The 22,728-nt window shown below is 45.1% G+C and overlaps 1 protein-coding gene across 2 annotated transcripts in view; it reads left to right on the top strand.

Moving 5' to 3' along the window:
- Positions 1 to 1,855: 1,855 nt before the first annotated feature.
- Positions 1,856 to 22,728, top strand: part of TOX3 (TOX high mobility group box family member 3) — a gene marked incomplete at both ends in the record, with an annotated part of 105,085 nt that continues 84,212 nt past the window's right edge. For both annotated transcript variants that reach the window (XM_081216832.1, XM_081216833.1), the window contains one exon: positions 1,856 to 1,942. In XM_081216832.1, coding sequence (XP_081072958.1) covers positions 1,856 to 1,942 — 87 coding nt within the window. The remainder of the gene's footprint in view (positions 1,943 to 22,728) is intronic.

Consider the following 22,728-nt stretch of genomic DNA (forward strand, 5'->3'; position numbering starts at 1 on the left):
TTTCTGAATACACACCGCTCTCTCACGCAGTCTCCAAACGCCCGACTCTGCTAAGAGAAGGGCAAATACACAAACTTTCGCCTAATTGAAGTTTATTTTTCCTGCTTGGTTCCAGAACGATAATATTGGGCAAAGGTACATACACAAGGTGTCACCAAGCCAGGGTGCCTATTTTGGAGAACAGACGAAATGAAGAGAAAGTCCTGTGATGCTTGTCTGAAAAACTTCAGGCCGTGGGCCAGCAAAGTGTGATCAGGGACGAAAAGTGTGAGTGAGTGTCAGCTAAAATATTTGTAAATTTCTCCCTTCCTGTTAAAGTGGTTACCAGACAACCATACTGGGGAGGGGGGCAAATCTCACAGCCTCTCCTTAACGCTCTCATCTGGTAGCAAAGCCCTTCCCTTCGCCAAGGCTGAGGGCCAAACTGTCAGATGAACCCAAAGCAAGGGGTGGGGGGGAAAGATGTAGCTTAAAGAAAGAGAAAGAAATCAAGGGGGGGGGGTGAGTGCCCTGTGAAGAAGTTAATCACCCAGAACCTTTTAGGAAAATAGGGACATTTTCTCTCAGAGAGCGGTGAGTGATCCGCCTAGATCCAGTTACTCAAATGCCTTTCGAATACAAACAAGAGCAAAGAAAATACGAAGAGAAGCGACATGAGGCTTAACCCGGGGAGCTTCAAGTCTGCCTACCTGTGAAAGGTCAGGGCCCCATACCCCTCCTGGAAAACACCACAGGTGTACACGGGGCTCCCAGCTCCCGACTCTTCGGAGGCAATCGTGCAGATTACCTGCTGGGTTAGGTGCCTCCAAGAAGGGGACACTCGTGGGGGAAGGCGGAGTGGGGTAGAGGGATCGGGGGACCCACGAGGAAGGAATGGGGACAAGGAGTGGAAACCGAGGGAAAGAGGAGTGGTGGGAAGGGAGCGGACGGCGCGTGGATGCTGCTGGCAGGAGCCGGGGGCCCAGGGCAGCGGGGGTCCGAAAGGGGGCGGGGGTCCTCACCGGGCACGGGACTGGCCGAAGCGGCCGAGGGAAGGAGGGGAGCGAGGAGCGCTCCGAGGCAGCGGGGACAAAGAGGACCGGAGCGGGAAGGGGGCGCGGTGGGAAGAAGAGGGGCCCCGGAGAGGGGGAGGCCGCGGCGCGGGCGACGGGGCGGTCGAGGGCTGCGCGAGGCGCGGGGTGAGACGCGGGGGGCCGCGCGGGGCAGGGGCCGGCGGGGCGGGGGCCGCGCGCCCGGAGGCGGGCCGGGGGCCGCGCGCCCGGAGGCGGGCCGGGCCGAGAGCGCACCGGCGGGGCGGGCGGCGCGCCAGCTGCCCGCGGTGGGAGGGGCGGAGCGGCGGCGGCGCGGGGAGGGGACCGGCGGCGGAGGGAGGCAGGAGGGGGAGAAGGAGGGGAGGGGCCGGGCCCCTTGTCTCCGCTGCTCCTCTCCTCAGTCCGCCCGGGGAGGAGGAGGAGGAGCGGGGCCAGCCGCCGCCGCCGCCGCCGCCGCCGTCGTCGTCCCAGCCTCGCCCCGCGCACCTGAACTCGCCGCGCCGCCCCGGGCCCCCGCGCCGCGCCCCGCGCCCCGGGCGCCCGGCCGGTGCGCAGCGCTGCCTTGGTGCCCCGGCGGGGCGCGTCCCCCGGGCCGCCTCCCGCTCTCCCGCGGCTCGCGTGGCCGCGCCTTTGTGTGCGGCGGCCGCGGCTCCCGGGCTCCTCTGGCTCCCGGTGGCGGCGCCCCTCAGGCCCAAGTCCCGCGCGCCGCCCCCCGGACAACCCCGGCCGGGCGCCCCCGACGGTGGATCTAGCGGCTTCGAGGAGGCGGGCACCGGTCCCGGCGAGCCCCAGTCCCGGCCCCCGGCCCCGGGCCCGGCTCCGGCATGGATGTGAGATTCTACCCCGCGGCGGCCGGGGACCCCGCCGGCCTGGACTTCGCGCAGTGCCTGGGGTACTACGGCTACAGCAAGGTGACCGGGCCGGGCCAGGGCCGGGGGGCGGCGGGTCGGGGGCCACCTCCCCATCCCGGGCGCGCCCCGCGCTCCAGATCTCCGCCTGCTGCACTTTTCTCTCCCCTCTCCGCTCCCTTCCCTTTGCGCCTTCGTTTCTGTCCAACTCTCCCGCTCTACTCTTTCTGCCCCCTTCCCACCCCCCTTTTTGTCCCTCAGCCGGCGCTCCCCTCTCCCCTCCGCCTCTCCTCCCACTGTCTCTCCCCCACCCTCACCCGGCCGACGCTCTTTGGCTGCCCCAAAGAAGGGAAGAGCAGCCCAAGAACTGCAAGGGGGGACTCGCGTGTGATTCTTTGTTGTTGTTATTAGTAAACACGATCGCAGTCCCCCTCAGTTTGGGGAGGAAGAGGGCAACGCAGGAGTCCCCCATCTCGTGGTCTGATGACTTCGCCGACCCCCTCCCAGCCCATCTCACCTCCCCCACGCCCCCGAGAGCTGGACCCAGGGCCGCTTAGCGAAGGAAAGGAACTAACTTTTGAGCGTGCCCTGGATTGGGGAAGAGGGGAGCCGCGAAGTGGTGGGACCCCCGCAGGTGGCCTTTGCTGCCCTCTCGCTAGGGCGCTCTGGACCGTGCAATGGAGGTGCCCGCCCCTCCCTGGTTAGCACTAGTGGCTTCTTATCTTTCATTTTTGGGGGAGGGGTAAGTTTGGCATTTCGGGGAGATCAGGATTGGAGACCTCCACACCACGCCCTGGGTCACCCCACCTCCTTCACCTCCCCCTGTTCCAACTTCGAGGACCCAGCGTTTCAGGTGGCCAAAGGTGGATCTCAGAAGGGCAAGCTGGCCGCAGCTCGGAGCGGCGAGTCGGTGCGAGAACCGCGGCCCTTGGGCCAGCGCAGCGCGGACTCCCGTTCTCTATCCTTTCCCGAAGCCCCCAAGGCCAAGCTTTAGAGGAAACATCACCCCGAGGGCGATATTCAGAGAAAGAGCTGTGCTCTGGCTGGCCTGTGCCTTTTGAATGTGGTTTTTCTTTCTCCTTCCCCCCTGCCCCTCCCTCCTCCCCTCCTTTTTCTTTCAAATCGCAGTTTGTTTATGATTGCTTGGATAACAGAGGAGGAAATAAGGAGCCTGCAGAAAGAAAGGTGCTATACAAAACTAATGAATACATAGCAGGAAGAGGAGGATTTGTATCTAAGAGTGAGGAACAGTTTGCTGTGCCCCGTGGCTGATGGAGGCTCGTGTTCCTTTCTGTTTGTTTATACTCCGTTCCCAACTCCAGTGCTGAAGTTTGTGAAACACCATTAGGGTCTCTCTTCCTCACCCCTCTCCCCTGTGTCATCATCACCCAGCTCTGCGCCTGGCACGCAGGGGCCTCCCAACAAGTATAGAAGGAAGGAACATCATTCCGTGTGTTTTAACCCTTTGGTGATGGTGGGCGTTCATGCTCTCAAAATTCCTAGAGTGATACATTAAGCATTGAAAGAGAAGCAAGAAAAGGCCTATCCCTGTAGCCAGAGTTCAGGTTTAGTTTCGGCCCTCTGATTTTGGATTTACTCAAGTTATTAAATGCTTTCAAAAGTCTCCCATGTATGCTCAGTTAGGGACTTAGGCAGCCTAATTAAGTATGTAGTGTTTCTGAGAATCCACCTAATTGTTCCAGTGGGGTATTATTTATCTCCTTACAACTTAGCCTTGTGTATTCAAGCCTTGTATAGCTGGGCATGCTCTTATTTTTGGAAGCCATTACCTTGCCTAATGTAACTACTTCTTTCTCTGATTTAAGATCAGCAACACTCGAATGACACCAAAATAGAAACCTTTTGTACTAATCCAGTCACTGCAATGCGTGGCAAATCTCTCTGTTCACTAGGATCCCAAGGGTACTTCAAGGGACCAGAGGAAATTGTGGGTGTTTTGTGTGTGTCTCTTTTTATTTTTTGAGAAAGGCTATTTCGAGTCAATTTAAACTCAGAACATTTACTTCTGGGAGCGTCTAGAAAGCTTAAAAACAGACAATATTTATTGAGATGCTTGTTCAGTTTCAGGAGTGAGGATGCAAGTTGGATTACTGTCATATTTTCCTAATGCAGCGATTCGCCTGAAATAACTCGGTTTCTTAGTTATTCAGCAATCTGTCCTCTTAAGTGCTCTGTGTACCCAACTTATGAAAGTTAGTGCTTAATATTGGTAGAAATCAGATTGTACTTATTTTAAGGGGTGTTTGCACTTCATTCCTTGCAGATAAAAATACAATAATCTTTAAATTGAGCCACGATACTGTATTTTCCTACTCTTAATTTCAGAAGTGAAAAACCCAACCTTACTCCCCATAATTTTTCCTTATGGGGAGAATGCAGTAGAAGAAGAAGTATTAACTTCATGGGTATAAAACAGCAAGTGCTAGTTAAAGGTTTATAGCATTTCATTTCATAGCTAACTTGTGTGTCTGAAGTGACGTTATTCAATAGATTTATATTGAAAATGTAAAAACCAGCCTACAAAGACATGCATGTATCTTATTTGAAAACACCTGTAATCATTAATCTTTTAAGACTTAACTTTTGATCATGTGCGTTATCTTTCCGGATGGGAAGTGATGGCTTTCAAAGAAAGTCTGTTTCTGCCCTTTCTTGTTTTAACGACCATCTGGGAAACTTTAGAAGAAATACAGAACCCTCCGCTCCAGGCTTAACAAGGGAAAAGTTAGCGCTTATCGTTAAATTTATTTACAAACCGTGAATAATAGGGTTTCATTCATTTCTCTCTTTAACAAATGACCCGAGTCCTTTGTATAACTTATATGCATGTGTATTATCTTCACATTCTGTGAGTATATGGATCCTTTTTAAATGTCAGCGCTCATGAAAGTGTGTACTCTGTCTGTGGAGAATGGATGAAAGAGTTTTGAGGGTTCAAAAGTCATTGCAAGTAGGAGAATAACTTCAAATAAAATATAGCCAGGATCATTAAAATCAGTTAATAATTCATGAACCAGCCACTGATGTATAAACTTAAAGTCATCCCTATTTCCTCAGGGCTAATTTCCATTTTAATTTCAAGTGGAAAATCTACTGTTTGAACATTTCTTTTTCTGATGCAGCTAACAAATTAAACTAACACCTATATCTTTTTTTTTTTTTTCTAAAGCCTTATGTTATTCAAGTGAATTAGTGACCCATTGTCTATATATCTGGAACTTTTCTTTCCCTGGGTTCAATTTGTCTTCACCAGTAAGAAGATAATATGCAACATATCAGTCCGCATGTAGTGGTCAGAAGTCTGCTCTCCTCACCACCACCCCCATCAAATACACTGTTACATTTAATGTGGGTGTAAGCCAGGTAAAATCACGCATTGGGTTAATAATGAGTTTGGACTGAACTCTAGTTACTAGCTTTTCTGCATATTCTTAGGGCTTCCCCACCCCCTTTCAAAATACGGCTATTGACTTCTTACCCTATGTAGAATAGTCCTATGCTGTTGAAACTCCATCTGTCCCAAACATTGCTTTCTAATTATTATATGTGTTATTGATCACTCTGCTTAATTAAGATGTTCTGATGTGAGCACTTTCCCTCCACCTCATGGGCCTCTACCTTGGCTAGCTTGAATAAGAGGACCTGAAGGGTGGTTTGTCATTGGTCTACCTTATCGGAGACCATGGTTCAAGTTGAGAAGATATTGAGAGGGAAGCGGGATTTGATTGAAACTCTCCTTAAGTTGATATCTTGCACTAGCATGAGAACTCATGATTTTATTTCTAGGGTCTGGAGTATGGGGGTGTTGAATTTTGACAGCAGATTGAGAGATTTCCATGTCAGGTGTTTAACCAAGATGTGGAAAACACATTGTGAAAGAAATGAAAGGTTCTTCTAGGGACCTTAGAGCAAGGGTCATAAACTCTGTCTGTAGGGACAGCCAGTTAACCTTCATGAAGCTAGAGGTTGTGGTCAAGTGGAGAACGTGCCCCATTTAAAGGGGGAGCCTTGCTCAGCATTAGTAGATTGTTGCCATGCCAACATTTGACCCAGTATCTCCACATTCTGCAATTCTTTTTTTTCAAGAAGATGATAATCTGGGTTTTTATGGGAAATATCCTGAATTTTAAGTATTGACTGCAAATTAACAAATACTTGAAATCATTATGTGGGACCCTCAAAGCATGCCTGTGTACTGCTCCTTTGCAACTTTTGTCTTAACAAACTCATACGCAGATGAGGATTCAAAAATCATTTTTAAACAAATCATTTCTAGTTTACGTTCAACTATGTGGGCAGTTCTACTACAGTGTTCGACTATGTGGATAATTCAGTTGAGTGAGTGGAGGAGGTATAATTTAACCACTTTCAGTGTAGTTCTAATCTAATAATTTGGATTCTATCATTCGTTAGTTTTATGGTCTCAAGCCAATGGAATAGTCATTCTAGGTCAGGAGCTGGCAGACTGCAGCCCACAGGTCATGGTCTGCAAGTTAGGTTGGTTTTTGCGTTTTTAAACTGTTGAAAGAATTCGAAAGAAGAATAATATTTCATGACTGTGAAAACTACATGAAATTGAGTTTTGTGTCCATAAATAAACTTTTATTGGAACACAGCCCCACTCATTTGTTTACATCTTGTCTGGGGCTGCTTTCATGCCACAGTGGCGGAGTTGAGTCATTGTGACAGAGACTGCATGGCTTGCAAAGCCTAAAACATTTATTATTTATAGAAAAATGTTGCCAACCCCTGTTCTAGATGATCAGTCCACTGATGGTACCGTGATCTTCCTATGTTCCAAGCCAAGGCAGTAGAAAGAAAATCAAGATGGCCTAACTGGAAAGATGACTATCTCAGAGAATGTTTCTGGAAATGCTTCTAGAACAGTGGGGTCTCAGCCCTGGCTTCAGCCATGGTCGGGTAGGAGGAGGCTTGTAGAAGATACTCAAGCTCAGCCTTACCCCAGACTAGTTCAGTAAGAATCTCTGGGGATGGGATCCAGGCAGCAGTGTGTTTAAAAGCTCCCCAGGTGATTCCAACACGCAGCTATGGTTGGAAACTTTGTTTTAGGCTGAGGATCCTGAAGTGAGCAATGTCCAGGGGCAGTAAAAGTGGGTACGAAGTTTGTGATTGCTATAAAGAAGACAAGACCTAGGACAGAATGGTTGGTTCCTGGTTGGCACTCAGGGCCTTTTGAGGCCCTTGGCAATTCCTAAGCCCTATTGATTTGGGCTCCCCCCAACATCCTGCATTTAATACAATATGACATGATACCATATCTGAGTTGATGTTGATTAGGTGGCTTATGTTTGTATTTTGCAGGCATTTAATTGAGCATCTATTAGTTTTAATTTTGTAGCGTGTGTGCGTGCATGCACGCACGCTTGCTTCTGTGCTGTGTGGCCAATTACTTTTTTCTAATTTTAAACATTTCTGTAGGCTCCTGAGAAGCTTATAGTTCTAGATGTCCAGTCTATGGTGACTACTGGATAAAGCAGTCCTGCTGACACAAACTTGAGGTCCAGAAACTCCCCATTTTGCCGCGTCAACCAGTGGAATATTGATGAGACCCCTGTGCTCAGTGAAGCCTAATGTACAGTTAGCCAAAGAATGTTAATTTTAGTCATTTCAGGTGAAGTCAGTGGTTGTACGTGGCCACAGCATTCAAAGTATGTGTAGTTATTTCAAGAACTGTCTACTCCAGGTCACAGACTGTCAGGGAGACACTGAATCCACTTGAGGACTTGTTTTGTTTACTTTGCACCAGTATTTAAAAAAATAAATTAGTTGCCTGTTTCTAAAAATCTTCCAGTTTTCCTTTCATCATAAATACTGGACCTGTACCCTGGTGTGGCATCATCTGCCAGTTGCCCTGATTCAGATGGCTGTGTACTCCACAGTTCACCGTGGTCCCCTCCACTCCCTCCTCCTCATACTTAGCCTTCTGTATACCTCTCAGGTCCCAGGAGGCTTCGAGTTTGAAAACTTTGATTAGAAAGAGATGAAATTAAGCGAGCATCAAATGATGCTCAGACCTAGTGAAATGAGGTCACTGTCATCAGAGAAATACAGACCCAGTGTTCCTTGCGGTATGTAGGATAGTAGATGAAATGGAAAAGAGTAATTTGTGATCATATTATAGAGCTGTGCTCCTCAAACTTTAGCATACACGAGTAATACCCAGAGTGCTTTTTGCAACACAGACCATTGTACTTTACCTCTAGAGTTTCTGAATCATAGGCCTAGGGTGGGGCTCTCAGGTGATGATGTCATACTGTGAGTAGCGTGGCACAGAGGGCCTTCAGTGGTAAGGGAAGTAGTTTGTTCTTTGTAAGTTTATCAGCTAGAATGCTTTGGGCTGCAGGTAACAGAATGAACAACAAACAGCGCATAAACCCTAAGGACATTTGTTTACTAGTAAGTCTTTAGGTAGGCCATTTCAGGCTGTTTCGGATGGTTCAATCATGTCTTCAAGGACCCCCTTTACTTTTCTCTTTATTCCGCCATCCTTGGAATTTCAACATTCTCCTCGTGGTCACAGGTTGGCTGCTGTAGCTCTAGGCATCACATCCTCACACAATAGCATGCGAAATGAGAAGCAGGGCAGTGGTGTGGGTGGGAGTGGTAGTAAAGGAGCACTTTCTCTTTCTACACATCTCTTATTAAGAAAGAATAGCTTTCTTGGAAACAGTTCCATTAGACTCTTTCGTCTTACTGTTCAGAAATGGATCACATGCCCACCCTAGGACAGTCATTGGCAAAGAAGAAGGGGACTGCTCTGATCAGCATAGACCAATCCCATGTCATTCCCTGAGGCTGGACACTTGTCACATGAGCATAATTGATGTTACGCTCTGTTAGCAAGGAAGGAGGCTGTTGGAAGGACACCCGTGTCTGCTGCTGAGCACGTTTGAAGAACTTTGAGTGGGCTAGCATGTGGTAGGGGTTGAATTTTTGTGAAGATGAATCTGACTTTTTGACTAGAATAGCGCGGGGCCCGACAGGAGGTGGCAGACAGGGGGGACCAGGAAGGATGCCACTAGCCAGTCAAGATAAAGGTGCGAGAAGGATTTGAACTAAGGAGATGTGAATATGGACGTGAAGGAGAGGAGGGCACTGAACGGAGCATCTCTGTAGCTTAGGAAGGAGAAAAGGGAAGCGGAGACGACTCAGGGTGTTTGAATTGGGGACCTGAATGAATATTAGGACTTCGAACAGAAGCAGAGGGGCCGGGGAGAAGCTGGGGTTGGAGGAAAGATAACACTGATATGGGATATTTGGGTGGAACATTCCCACAGAGATGTCAAGTAGGTGCTCCGGAACCTACCCGTGCCTTGGAACTCAGAGAGCTCAGGGCTGGAGAACCAAAGTTGGGGGCTTCCTGTAAGTGATAAAGCGCTGGAAACAGAAGTGACTTCTCTAAGCGTAAGGAGACGGGATGACAAGGACGCATCCTTGGTCTTGAGGGTTGGCTGGTGCGGTGTTTGGTAATCCAGCTTCCCAGTTAGGGAGGCAGTATTTTAGGACGTAACCCATGAAACTCAGAAAATTTGGAAATCTTACTGTACCATGACAAGGATGGTATAAAAAAGGAGAGTGTGTGTGTGTGTGTGTGTGTGTGTGTGTGTGTGTGTGTGTGTGATGATATATCTTTTCTATCTTAACAGTTATTTGGAAAGAAACAGTCTTAAATGGCTATCATCAAGTGGTAATAATGCAACATTTGCAATACCATACTTTACAACCACGTCAGCCATTTATGAATTAAAACATTTCATGTGTTTTTCTTTGTGTAAGAGATGCAACTTCAAACTGGATTTTGTGACATGTTCATGATGTCATAAGTATCTTGGGGAATCTGTTTTGAGTGTGGTTAATAAGGAAGGACAGGATTTCTGCTAAGTATGCTTATAAATTCAGTGTATTTTAAAGGTGGATTCAGCACTCTTTAAAAAAAAACCCTACTAAAATGAAAGGAGTAGACGCTTTTATTCAAGGTCTGCATGAGCTTCTGACAGGTTTTATCTTCTCTCTTTGTCATAGGTCATTTTATTTTCTTTGTTTCCTAGGTTCGTATCCTAATCCCTTCCTTTGGGAGGCCATGTTCTTTTAGATATGTTCCACTCTTGTATAAAACACATTAGCCATTGGAAAATGGCCCTTCTTGTATGACTAACATTCTATCTTTAATCTTAATGTAATTTTACTTTGTTTATAAAAGAATACTTGTCATGTCTTGATAATCCATAAGTTAAAGAAATTGGCCAATATCAAGAAGTGTTTGGATTTCACTCTAAATACATATTTGAATGATATAGATTCGTTCTTCTGGAGGAGATAGATTTTAAGGTGGGCCCTTCTATTCCATATCTTGCGAGTTTAATGTGTTCTTTTCTACACTGACTATAAATTATTTATATAGAAGAATTATATTAAATATTGTAATGGAAGTGAGTTTTCAAAATATTTTAAATTGATGCAGTGTAACTGTACTATAATGAGAGATTTTTTCCAGCAATTTCTATAGCTAATTTGTAATGAGCAGGGGATTTTGGTGTGCTGCAGAATAACAAAATTTTTCCACTTTCTTTTAAAAATCTTCTAGGTATAGGAAGGAGAAGTCTCACATGCTGACCTGGCCAGAACACTTTTATGAAACATGTATGTTTGGTTGGAAGTTGTTTTTTCTCGAAAAAAGGATGAGTTAAATTTAGAACTATTGAGTACTCATAGAGTGTACTAGTAGATCTGTTTTGCTACTCCTTTATGCCTGTCTCCAGGGAGAAACTCAACTCATTATTTGGCTCACTCAAAAAATTCTAACAATGTTTAATGGAGAAGTGGTTAAACTGTTGTATAAGTAAAAATTCTTTGAACTCCAAGTGGGGAAAAGTCCTCAAAATGAGTTAAATAGAAAAGGGGTTGTAAGTTTTGCTTCAGGCATAGCTGGATCCAGGTGTTACAAAGGGATGCTGTCAAGACTCCTTTATATTAGTTCTGTTTTCATCTATTCAGCTTCTTTCTCAGTCAGGTTATACTTGGGTGGTGGGAAGATGTTCAGTAGCAACTCCAAGTCACACCTGCACAGCTCAGCTTCCCCAAGAAGGGGAGATTATCTTCCCTGCTTGTTTCTGTACCTCCTCTGCACTGAGTCTCATTGGACAGACTTGGGTCACATGCCCAGGCCCAGCATCACATACCCATCTCAGGATCAGGGGCACATACTGGCAGCCCCATGGAAACCACATAGGCCAAGAGCCGGGAGCAATGGATCCTCAGAGGGAGAGCAAAATGCTGATGTCCCAGCAAAGGGAAGTGGGCGTGAGGTAATAAAAAAAAAAAGTCCATTTAAACTGCTAAATGAAGTGAAGCTTGACGATTTTGACGATTTTGAGGATTTGAGTTGTCCATGTTTCTTATTCTTTGTGGAAACCAGATATAGCCTGTGCTTATTTAATGCAAATGTCATCATTGTTATTTACCAAGCATTTATTAGGAATGCACTTCTTGTGAGGGGCTGAGATTAGATGTGGTCTGCCTTCAAGAGACCTCTAGTTTGGTAGGAGAGCAGGTGTGCATACGTGAGTGTTCATGAAATTCATGTGTGTGTGTGTGTGTGTGTGTGTGTGTGTGTGTGAATATGTGTACATAGGGAGATGTTCTAGGCAGAAGCCAATGATTGGTTTGGTGAAAGTGTTCCAGAAATGGTCAAGGAAGGGGAAACTTCAATGCAGGCAAAGAAGGGCCTGTTAGTTAGGGTTCACCTGCAAGTAACAGAAAAAAAAACTTGAGGGAATTCCCTGGTGGTCAGTGGTTAGGGCTCTGCACTCTCACTGCCGAGGGTCCGGGTTCCATCCCTCGTTGGGGAACTGAAATCCCACAAGCTGTGCAGTGCGGCCAAATAAAAACAAAACAAAACAACAACAAAAAAACCCAAACAAACAGTAACACCCCCCCCCGCCCCAAACCACTTGAGAAGCAGTGGCTTAAATGAGATAGATTTTCTCTTGTCCCTAATGAAGACCAGAGGTAAGTAGTTCTGGGCTGTTATGCGGGCTTCATAGACATCTGGGACCCAAGCTGTCTCTAACTTTCATGTGACCCTTGTCCTTATGGTCCAAGGTAGAGTACCAGTCATCATCGTGGTCCAACTGGCAGGAAGGAAATGTGGTCAAGGGAGGTCTCCAGAGGCTGCCACAGGACACTTGCTTATTTCTCACTGGCCAGACCTGAGACACATGGCCACACCTGTGACTGCCAGGTTTTGGCTGACCATGTGCCCAGGGGACACTCAGTTACTGCAGAAGCAGGGGTGAGTGCCTTTGAGTGAGTGATGGGTGAGGTCCAAGGAACCCTTCTGGGTGTTTCAAAGCTGGAGATTTTGTGAACACACTGTAATATTGTATTTTCCTAAACTTCATTCAATATTTTCGCTTTTATTTGCTCCCTGGAGGGTCCTCTTTTGGTGAAAGAGATACACTGTGCTACCTTTTCAATCCTTTCTTCAGCTTTGGGGTTTTATTTTGGGCATTCTTTTTTTATTTTTTGTGGTACACGGGCCTCTCACTGTTGTGGCCTCTCCCGTTGCGGAGCACAGGCTCCGGACGCGCAGGCTCAGCGGCCATGGCTCACGGGTCCCACCGCTCCGCGGCACGTGGGATCTTCCCGGACCGGGGCACGAACCCGTGTCCCCTGCATCGGCAGGCGGACTCTGAACCGCTGCACCACCAGGGAAGCCCTTTGGGCATTCTTAAAATACCCGACGACTGATCTTTGTCTTTGTAGGAACTGCAAATCCGATGTCCTAATATTCATCGATTACCTATATTTTAGGCCCAAATTTCTCTTTTCAAAATACCTCTTGAATTTTTACACTGCCATTTCTCAAGTCCTAACTCTGGGTAATAGAGTTTTGCGCATGAGTCAATCTTCAGTTGCGTTTTTTAAAACTAGATTGTTTTTCAACTGATGGGCTTCCTTTTTGATGAAACCCAGCTTACCTGTGACTCATCGTATCCACACATTCACCAAATCTTCTCCCCCAGAAACCTGCAGTTCTTTACGCCCTTTCTCCTCACTTAACCCTCTGGCCCCTTTCTTTTACCCTTGACCATGCAACCTCGACTGCAAAGACAGGGCACCTTCCTCAGCCCCCTCTCCTTTTGCTGTGTAGGCCTTGTCAGCCTTTGGTCAGCCTCATTTCTCAACTTTAGGGTAACTGAACACTGTGTCTGTTTTCCTTACTAAAAACGAAAGCTCTCTGAGTGTACTTGGGTCCTTCTGTTTATCTGTTTATTCTCTTGGACATTCTCCAAACGGAGAGTCCAAGTCCTCTCCACTCTTTTTAAGTCGCAGTCAGACCAGCTCTCCCCTCACTCTTAGGAGGGAACTCTCATCTTTCACTTCATGAGGAACGTTGATATTATCTGCTAGGAATTGCTCCTGTGTCATCCCCACTCGTGGAGGAACCGCTTCTCTCTTTTATCCAGACCCAGAGGAGAGCAGTTTCTACTCCTGGGGAGAAATTCCCCCAACAGCGTCGTTCCCTTTCTGATTGTTGAACGTTGGTTCTGCGGACAGCTCCCATCTTTCCCGTCTTCGTCCTTTTTCTACTTCCAAATGTGCCCAGATGTCCTCTGACCTCCACTACAGATTTTCCAATCTTCAGTTTGTTGAGGGCCACCTCACTTGTCACAGCTTTGGCTGTCTCCTCATTCTACCCACATTATAGTACATGTCATGGTTTTGTTTAAGTCACTTTTTTCCCTTACATAAATTAATGTGAAATGAAGACCATCACAAATGGAAAACCCTATCACTTCCCAGACATAGAAGAAAATCCTAAAGATAAATACCAGGGGAGTAAACAGTATTCTGGAGAGCTCACTGGAGACCTTGCTGGCCTCAGGCTCTGCTCTCTGTTTGTTGAAAAGGGGGATTTGCAAGTGTTAGGGAGGAGGTGTGGAAGATGCGTTAGCACCAGACTGAGACTCCGGCTTTGATTTTATCTGGGGGCTTGAAAGGAGTTCAAAACAGAACGACTTTCTCAAGATGTAATTAAACATTCTTTCTTCCTTGTCTCTGGACCTCGCAGAGCAGTGTTTCTGCGAGGGCTATGCATGCAGGTCAGCTGGGGGTCAGGATAAAATGCAGATCAGCGGGTCTGGGTGGGCCGGAGGGTTGGCATCGCTAACCCATTCCCAGGTGATGCTGTTGCTGTTGGTCCTGGCTATGCTGGTAGTTGTGAGTCCTAGAGAAAGGACCATCCACATCGACTCTTCTATCTGACTCTGTGGACCCCCTTTGTAACATCTCTCTGAACAATGGCGCAAACAAGAAATCTCTCCCTGGGCTTCCATGTCTTTCCCACTTAGGCCCACCTCAACACCCTGCAGTCTGCTTCTGTTCCTCCTTGCATTACTGACACTACCTTTTTCCTCTTCTCCCATGAGCTCTGCCTTGCCAGATCAAACTTCATTCATTCATGCAAGAATGTGGAGTACCTACTTAAGCTAGATCCTGCTCTAAGCCCTGGGGCTATGCTTTTCTGATGACTATCCTGTCTCCTGTGATCTCCCATGTCTCTGATTCCCAAATATTGTATTGACATATTTGGGTACTCCTGCTCTGTTGTCTTGTCTGCGGCTTTCCCTCCTCTTCGCAGGCAGTGGGAATGTCCTCCCAAAGCTTGGCTTCTTGCTCTTTTGCCCCTGTATTATTTTCACTTTGTATGTGGATCTTGCTTTCTGCCTTTAGCTGTTCCCTCTCTGATGTTGTTTGTATCGGCTATCTATTGCTGTGTAACAAAGTAAACCTTGTGGCTTAAAACAGAAAACATGTTTTGCTTGTGATTCTGCAAGTCAGTAGTTTAGTCTGGGCCCAGTGGGGCAGTTATTCTCATCTTGGCTGGATTCTCTAATGTGTTTGTGGGCAGTGGCAGGTTGGCTATGAGGCTTTGTTTCTGGAGGTTGGCTGACTGTCCACTGGGGCCCCTTGCTTCTCCTGCACGTACGTGTAGTCTCTCCCCTCCAGCGTGCCAAGATGTACACAAGTGCCTGCATGGTAGTAGCATTCTGAGAAGTGCAGAGAGCCCTTGAGCTCAGGCTCAGAAATTCTGTTCCTTCTACCACGTTCTACTGCCCAAAGCCAGATTCAGGGGGAGAGGAGGTAGATTCCATTTCTTGAAAGGAGCTGCTGCAAAATCACATGACAAAGGGGCATGGATACAGGGAGGTGGAAGAACTGGGACCTCTTTTGCAGTCTTCCCCAAGGCCTCAAATCTTCATCTCTGGCTTGATCTACATTTCTTATCCCTATATGGCAGCTCTCTATAGGATATCACCACTTCCCGGCCTGCCATCAGTTTAAATCAAACATAAGCCATATGGCAACCTGCATCCCTCTGCCCCAGAGCTCCCCTTCAAGTTTTCACCACTTCTCTCAATGCCCTCATCATTTTCAGATACAAAAAATTAATTGTGATTACTTGGCCCCTTTCATTCCCTTAAGGCAATAACTCTTCATGCCGTCTTCATTTTTCTTCTCATGACCTCTTTTGCGTCTGTCTTCTTTCTTTCCACTGCCAGTGTCCTAGCCAAGGCCTCTGCCTTAGCCACAAGCTCCTCACTGACTCTCTGTATTTTCTAAATTTCTCCCACCTGCAATCAAATCTGCACTCCACTTCGGTTTGATCCTCAAAAGGATATTAGTCTAAGCATCATTCTCCTTCTAAAAGCACTTCCAGTGGCTCGTCTTTGTTTATACCAATGCTTTCTCAGCCTTGCCACCTCCTTTTGGCCGTATCTACATACCACCAGTATTATTTGTTAAAAATTTTTTTACATTGACTCACTTTTTAACTTATATCACTATTGCATAAGGGAACCTTGTATTGCTGGCAACATGTAAAAATTACCCATACAATAAATGCAAAACGATTAAAATTTAAAAAATTTATGTATATATCAATTAAATTAATCCAGTGTGCATAATAGATATGGGAGTATTGGCCTACAAGATAAATTGCTTTGTCCTCAACTTGACATTGAAAACCCTCCGTATCTAGTATCAAAGTTAACCACATTAAGCAAAAACAAAATTCCTTAGAAAAAGATTGTTGAATTTTATTAAACATTAGAGTTCTGCTCAGGGTCATTTCAGTGGTTATAGATCAGCACCACAAAGTAGGATTGCCTGTCTTAATATTTTCATGCATTGCTTAGACATATCAGTTGTTTTGAAAATATTAATTTGAAATAGCTCTTTTTGCTTGCCCTCAAAGCCCAGTTGTTCACAGTAAATAACTTTCTTGGTGGCATAATAGCCTTGCTCTGTCTGCATTAATAATGTTTCAAATACTGTTTCCAATTCTGGCTTTGGCTGAACAGGTTTTTAACTGACAGTGGGCTAACTTTTATACTACACATTCCCTTTTTTTATGGCTTGTCTTAATCCTAGATTCCTAGGAAACACTATATACCATTTTGATCATCTGAACATCTCTTCATGGTTAGACACTTTGAAAACACTGGCACTCGAGCAGGTGCAAGATGGCAGGTTGTAGTTGGCATCCATCCCGCTTCCCTACGATTCTTGAGCCTGTGTGTTTATTAGGGTGAAACTTGTGGAAGTTCAGGGCAGAAACCAACTGAAGGAAAACCAAGTCAGGTAAAAGAATTCTGTTAGACTAATACAAAAAGTAAGAAGAGTGACAAAGGAAGACAAGAAGAGTGACAATAGTTGAGAGTGATTGAGAAGATTCTTATCTAGAAAGAGAGACAAAAAACAGTGTCCAGATGTGGAGAGGAAAAAGAAAAGGGTATTTTTTTTTCTTTTAAAGAGGCCAGTTCAACCCTAAGTTAACAGATAACTTTTGGACAATAGACAATGCCTCATCATTGCTTGACTACTAAAATTTCCCAGCGTAGCATAACCCATATATGAGAATTTAACTTTCTGGAAAATTTTTTTCTGATGATGTTTGGCCATCATACTTGATGGTTGATGCAGAATTCTTGTCCTTTAGTTTCTTATCAGAAATGATGGTCCTTTCTTTAAAAAAAAAATATTTATTTATTTATTTATTTATGGCTGTGTTGGGTCTTTGTTGCTGCGCATGGGCTTTTCTCTAGTTGCGCCGAGCAGGGGCTACTCTTCGTTGTGGTGCGCAGGCTTCTCATTCCGGTGGCTTCTCTTGTTAGGGAGCATGGGCTCTGGTCACGTAGGCTTCAGTAGTTATGGTGCGCAGGCTCAGTAGTTGTGGCTCCCGATCTCTAGAGCTCAGGCTCAGTAGTTGTGGCGCATGGGCTTAGTTGCTATGTGGCCTGTGGGATCCTCCCGGACCAGGGGTCGAACCCGTGTCCCCTGCATTGGCAGGCAGATTCTTAACCACTGCACCACCAGGGAAGTCCCTTAAATCTGGTGCTCAGTCCCTATTAAAAACTGTTTTAAGAAATGATATATTTATGGAGAATGGTCTGAAGAAGATGCAGTGCATCCATTCATCCAGATAACCTAACTTAATGTGAGGCTTCTGCCAGCCTGAGAGCTGAATGCTTAGGATGACACACTGTTGTACACCCCACTCCACAGTTGCCTTCACTGGGTCTCTCTCAGGTATTGATTACACACTCCTAGGACTTCGCATTGAGCGGAATTATGAGTAATAGTTTCATGAACATCCCTTTTTGGGGGTTCTGTTTAACTATAGTCCATTACATATTCATAGTGTCTTTTTTTTAGGATGACTTACCAGAGGATCTTTTTAGGTTACTGTATCAGGAAGAGCTGGAAAAAACACCACTTAGTTTTATCTAATGGGTATTATTAATCTTGTTATTCTCATTTCTTTGCATTGGCTGTCAAGAAGCTTGGAGTCCAGCATGAAACTTATTTAGTAACTATCCATATGAGTAGGATGTGCATTCCTGAGTGCTAGTCATCTTGGCTTTATTAGTTTCTTAATTTTTTTTTGCCTTGATTCTTAGAAATATTACCTCTCTCTTTAGAATCAATTGTACTTTTAAAAGTCACCCAATTCTTTTGTGGAGAAAAGCAGCTTATGAATAAATACTTAAAATACTTCTAAGTTACAATGAGCATGTTTGCATAGTGTCAAGAATACTTTGAGTATCTTTCTACAAGAGAAATTTCCACTTAGGAAATTAAAGTCTACTGGTTGTGTCAATATTGTAAAACTAAAAAACAAACGTATCCCTTTCCCTTTTGGTCTTTTTATAAGGATGAGTATAACTCTCAATTTATAGCGCTTGCCAGAGTTCATCTCCTTTAGGATATTTCCCCCAGAGTTAGGGAATCTATTGAAATGATGAAAACAGGGAAATTGGGATAGTCCCTGAGCCTTCAAATCAGTGTTTGAGCTCTCTTATCATTCAAAAAGTACTAATTCCTAAATGTTCACATCCTGCCATCATTAGCATCTATCTTAATTGAGTAGATGTAGTTTTAATTTTACCTGAAGACTGCTAAGATTACCCCAGCATTGGGGGTCCATTGGACCAGTTGTCAAGTGGAGACTGGTCCACACATGCATCCTAGGATCCACAAATTGGCTCCCTAGGGGTTGGAAAGCGTTTCTGCGCACATCCAGGGCATTTGATCTTTGAGAAAGCCCTGCTGTCTTGGCTCAGGGAAGCCTTCCTGATGCCACGTGAGCCCTGCCCAAATTAAGAGAAGCAGTTAACCTCTCATAAAACCAGCCACCCGCTTAGATTGCTTTAAAGTGACTCATGGTAATGCAGATGTACTTTACCATTGTCTTGGGGCCACTGTTTTGTTTAATCAGCTTCCTGAAAAGTGGAAAACTTTATTTTGGTAACTTTGGAAAGCAGCCTGACTCATTCCTCCTTAGGTTGTTTATCTAAGGTTGGCCCAAGAGTTCTAATGGATTTTAATGACTCCAAATATCGAGCAGTTGGCAGGCTGGCAGGGTGTGCGGGCAGAGGCCAGATTTGAGCCACTTCCCACCACGTATGGGCTCTGTGATCTCCAGCTTGCTCCTGAGCCTTTCAGTGTCCGCATCTCTAAAATGGGGATTCTACTCTGCTGGGTGGTGGATAGACGTTGGTGAACGAAACAGAGAAAATCCTGCCCCATAGCACTAACATTTTAGAGCCTTATAAACCCAGCTGCTATGTGGGATCATTGTGTGCAATAAATAAGCTTACTTTGTAGAGGATAATGGTAGCATCTATAACGTAGGGTTGTTGTAAATATTGACTGTAACTCTCTATATACTAAGCACTTCATTAATATTACATATTATCATCGTTATTATTCTAGGATATTATTTTTTAGCCGAAGATCAGGTAAATTTCTTAAGATACGGATAGATTGTGGAACATAGACAGTGGGAAAAGAATCTTGCCCCAGAATATCCTGACATATGAACAGAACTATTTGGAGGACTTTACACCTTAAACATTTATATGTGGACCCTCTGTTCTTTGCTTAATATATAACTAGGTCAGGGTTTCTCAACCTCAGCACTATTGATGTTTGGGGTCAGATAATTCTTTGTTTTGGGGCTTTTTGTGCATTTTTGGATGTTTAGCAGCAACCCTGGCCTCTACCCACTGGATGCCTGTAGCACCTCCCGTAAGACAACCAAAACCGTCTCTAGACATTGCCAGATATCCTTTGGGGGGCAAAATCGCCGCTGATTGGGAACCACTGAGCTAGAGGAATATTTTGGAAAACTTTCTGGTTTTGTCATTTAGAAAGTGCTAACTGGGATGAATTACTCCTTCGTTACAAAGGGCATTTATCTAAATATAGGGCAGTTATTTCTCTAGGGCCTGATGGAGCTAAAAGGAGGCTCCCTCACTGTGTGTGCCTTGGAATAGCTAAGAAGGCCAGTGTCCATTTTGGGGGAGTCACCAGGGAAGGAAGTCCCTGGGCCAGGTAAAAGAATCAACACTTGTCTTGACATCTGGCAACTGTTTTCTTTCTTTTTCCTTCTCTCTCTTTTGTTTGGGGATCTCTCTGGGTTAATAGAAATAACTTTTGAATTTGCAAAGCTGTGTGATATAGCAGATTGAGAAGAGAAGGTCTGTGTTCACTAGAGGGAATAATTGGAATAATTGTTCATGAACTTGGGACTTGGTTCAATTAGGGTTCACCTGTGTCTCTAGATACTTGAAGTAAAGTCAGTCACAAAGCTCTTTGGAGTGAATTGTTAAAACACCACCGATGACTGGTTCTATGCAGTGATTGCATGAAATAACAGATAGGATCTGGATGTCAGGGTTATTTCTGTTTCTCATCCCATTTCTTCTAAGTTGGAGGGGCACATTCAAGTTGATTATTTCATATATTTGGTCATTCCCAGTCTATCTGCTAGTTGTTGTTATTATTTTTTAGTCTTGAGCCACATGAACCCCAAGCTCAGAAGTCTTTTCTTCATTCATCCCTCACATATTTTGCAATGGCTACTCTGTATGGTATGGCGCGCATAGAAGCTTAAGAAATAGTGTCGGCCTTCTAAACTGTGAGCTCCTGAGAGCAGTGACCATGTCTGTCTTATTGGATGCTCTGTCCTCAGAACCCAGCACTGTGTCTGGTGTACAGAAAAATCTCCAGTCATAACTAGTTGGAAGGTTTTATGCTAATAGTCGGTGTCCCTTTGCTTAAAGATTTTATAGGCTGATTACTTTACACATTCCTTAAACAACTGACAGGATGTCTTAAGGAACCCGTAGCAATGTGTTTAAAAGAACAAATTCCAGGAACATGTTTTGTGGTGGTCCAGCGTTTCGCAAGCAATAAATCGCAAAGCCTACCTGGCTGATCCTTCCCAGAGCAGTTGTCACCATGACCCTCCCCTCTCTACCACGCTTGGAATTCCCAAAGGAAAGGGGGAGCGCTGCAGACAACAATGTCCCCTCTCTTGCCCTGATCAGGAGGGTTTTATTGTCAGGAAATCCCCCTTTTCAGGGACTTCATTGTCTGCATCCTCGAACCAGCCCTCCCTCAACCGCAGCTCCACCCCCATCCCCTACCAGCCAACGAGTTCAAGGCTTTATGGAAATGAAAAGTTGCTCTTCTTCACAAAAAAAGATCGGGGGAGATAAAGTGATTAACACTTATTTTGTTCGGGAATCCATCCGAGCTACCATCCTTGAACACTCGTTTGGCTTGTTGGAAGGGTAATCTCTTTCAGAAACATTGGACAGAATTGACCAATTCATTATGTATGTAAGTCTGCTTAAGAATGTTTAATTCAGTGAGTCCTCATCGCTTGGCTTTGTAATCTCCTGCCTTGGCTATTCTGTTCTCTTTGAGTTTCTGCAACTCATTTCTCCCCTGATTATTGAATCTTTCCCTGGACATTCCAGGCTTGGTGGAATCTCAATGAATAGATTTATGGGGGAAGAAAAACTCCACACTCTTTCAGTTAGCTGTCGATGACTGGATTGTTCTGGGGTGATTAAACTTGGGCAGCTACAAATTTGAGAAAAGTACGAGAATACTTAAGCCAATGGGAATGTGGGAGAATGTCTTAGAGGCAGCAATAGCTTATAAAAAGTAACTACTTTGGCCAATATGGGCAGTTCCTGGAGAGCCAATCCTGGAAGATCTAAATAAAAACAAATGCACATTTAGTTCTTTACGGGCAGACCAAAATTCTCGCTATTTAAAGAGAGGCACAAATAATTCAGTTGTGGGTAACTTTCAATGGGATATATCGTACATTTTTTCATTTTCTTTTCCTTTTGGATTTACCTGGCAGGTTTGTGTCATAAATTAATATAGTATTAATACTTATAACAGGGAAGGGAGGGAGTGGGGAAAATACAAAAATATTGGGAAATGTTGGAAGGGTGTGTGCGTGTCTGTGTGTGTGTGTGTGTGTGTGTGCGCACGCACCACGCATGTGTACTCCATGGGACTCGGATGGACTTCCCAGTGGTGGAAAGCAGCAGAGGCGTGAGAAGAGGCCCTCCCTTTAGTTACTGCCTTTGTAACCTACCAGTCCACTGTCACTGATCACAAAGAAGCAATGAAATACATTCATACATGCTTGACAATAGCCACTGATTTGAAATTAATGTTTGCCCCTCTAGGTGTAGCTGGTAAAGTTGCTGATGGCAGGCTGCATGCTTCTTAGCAAGCGGCCAGATGCCTGAAGTAGAATTTGATTTATTATTTTATTTTGTATGTGTTCTACTGTCTTAGTAATTTAGGTAGGTGCTCTGGACTCCAGATACGTTTTTTTTTTTTTTTTTCCCATTTCCTTTCCAGTAGGAGGGCTTCAGGGAAAAGGACAGAACTAAAAGAGAAAACAACCCCACAAACTTCTTCAAGTGGATCATTACATTTTAACAAATACATGGATAGCCCTCCTCCTCCAGTCATCAACCTTTGGGTTCATCAGAAAGATTCTCCAGTCATTTTATTTACTGTAGCTCATTAGGTGCAGTGAATTCAGCACATACAGTGGAAGTCAGGTCCTGCATATTTCTTTTTCAAAAGCCACCCCCACCCCAGACCTTGTTTTTTTCTCAAATATAATGCCTTTTAGACTTTTGAAACCAGAATAGAACAAAGTAAAATTTTTCTTTTATAATGATCATTCCAGGTAAGGAAACTGTTTTGGGAATTTTACCTTAACAGAACTTCAGGGTGGGTATCCGGGGGGAGGAAGCAACATCACGCAAAGTCATGAAGCCTTGACGAGGCAGAGGACGGGGGTTCTCGTGGACACCTGTAAAGGAAGACAGAGGCTGGATTTCGAAAGGTCTCTGCCTGCACGCTTCAGAGTTTGAGCTTTATCTTTCAGGCACTTTGCTTCAGGGGTTGTGCTTAGA

This window comes from Mesoplodon bidens, assembly GCF_964165515.1.
Source record: "Mesoplodon bidens genome assembly, chromosome: 18".
Taxonomy (NCBI): domain Eukaryota; kingdom Metazoa; phylum Chordata; class Mammalia; order Artiodactyla; family Ziphiidae; genus Mesoplodon; species Mesoplodon bidens.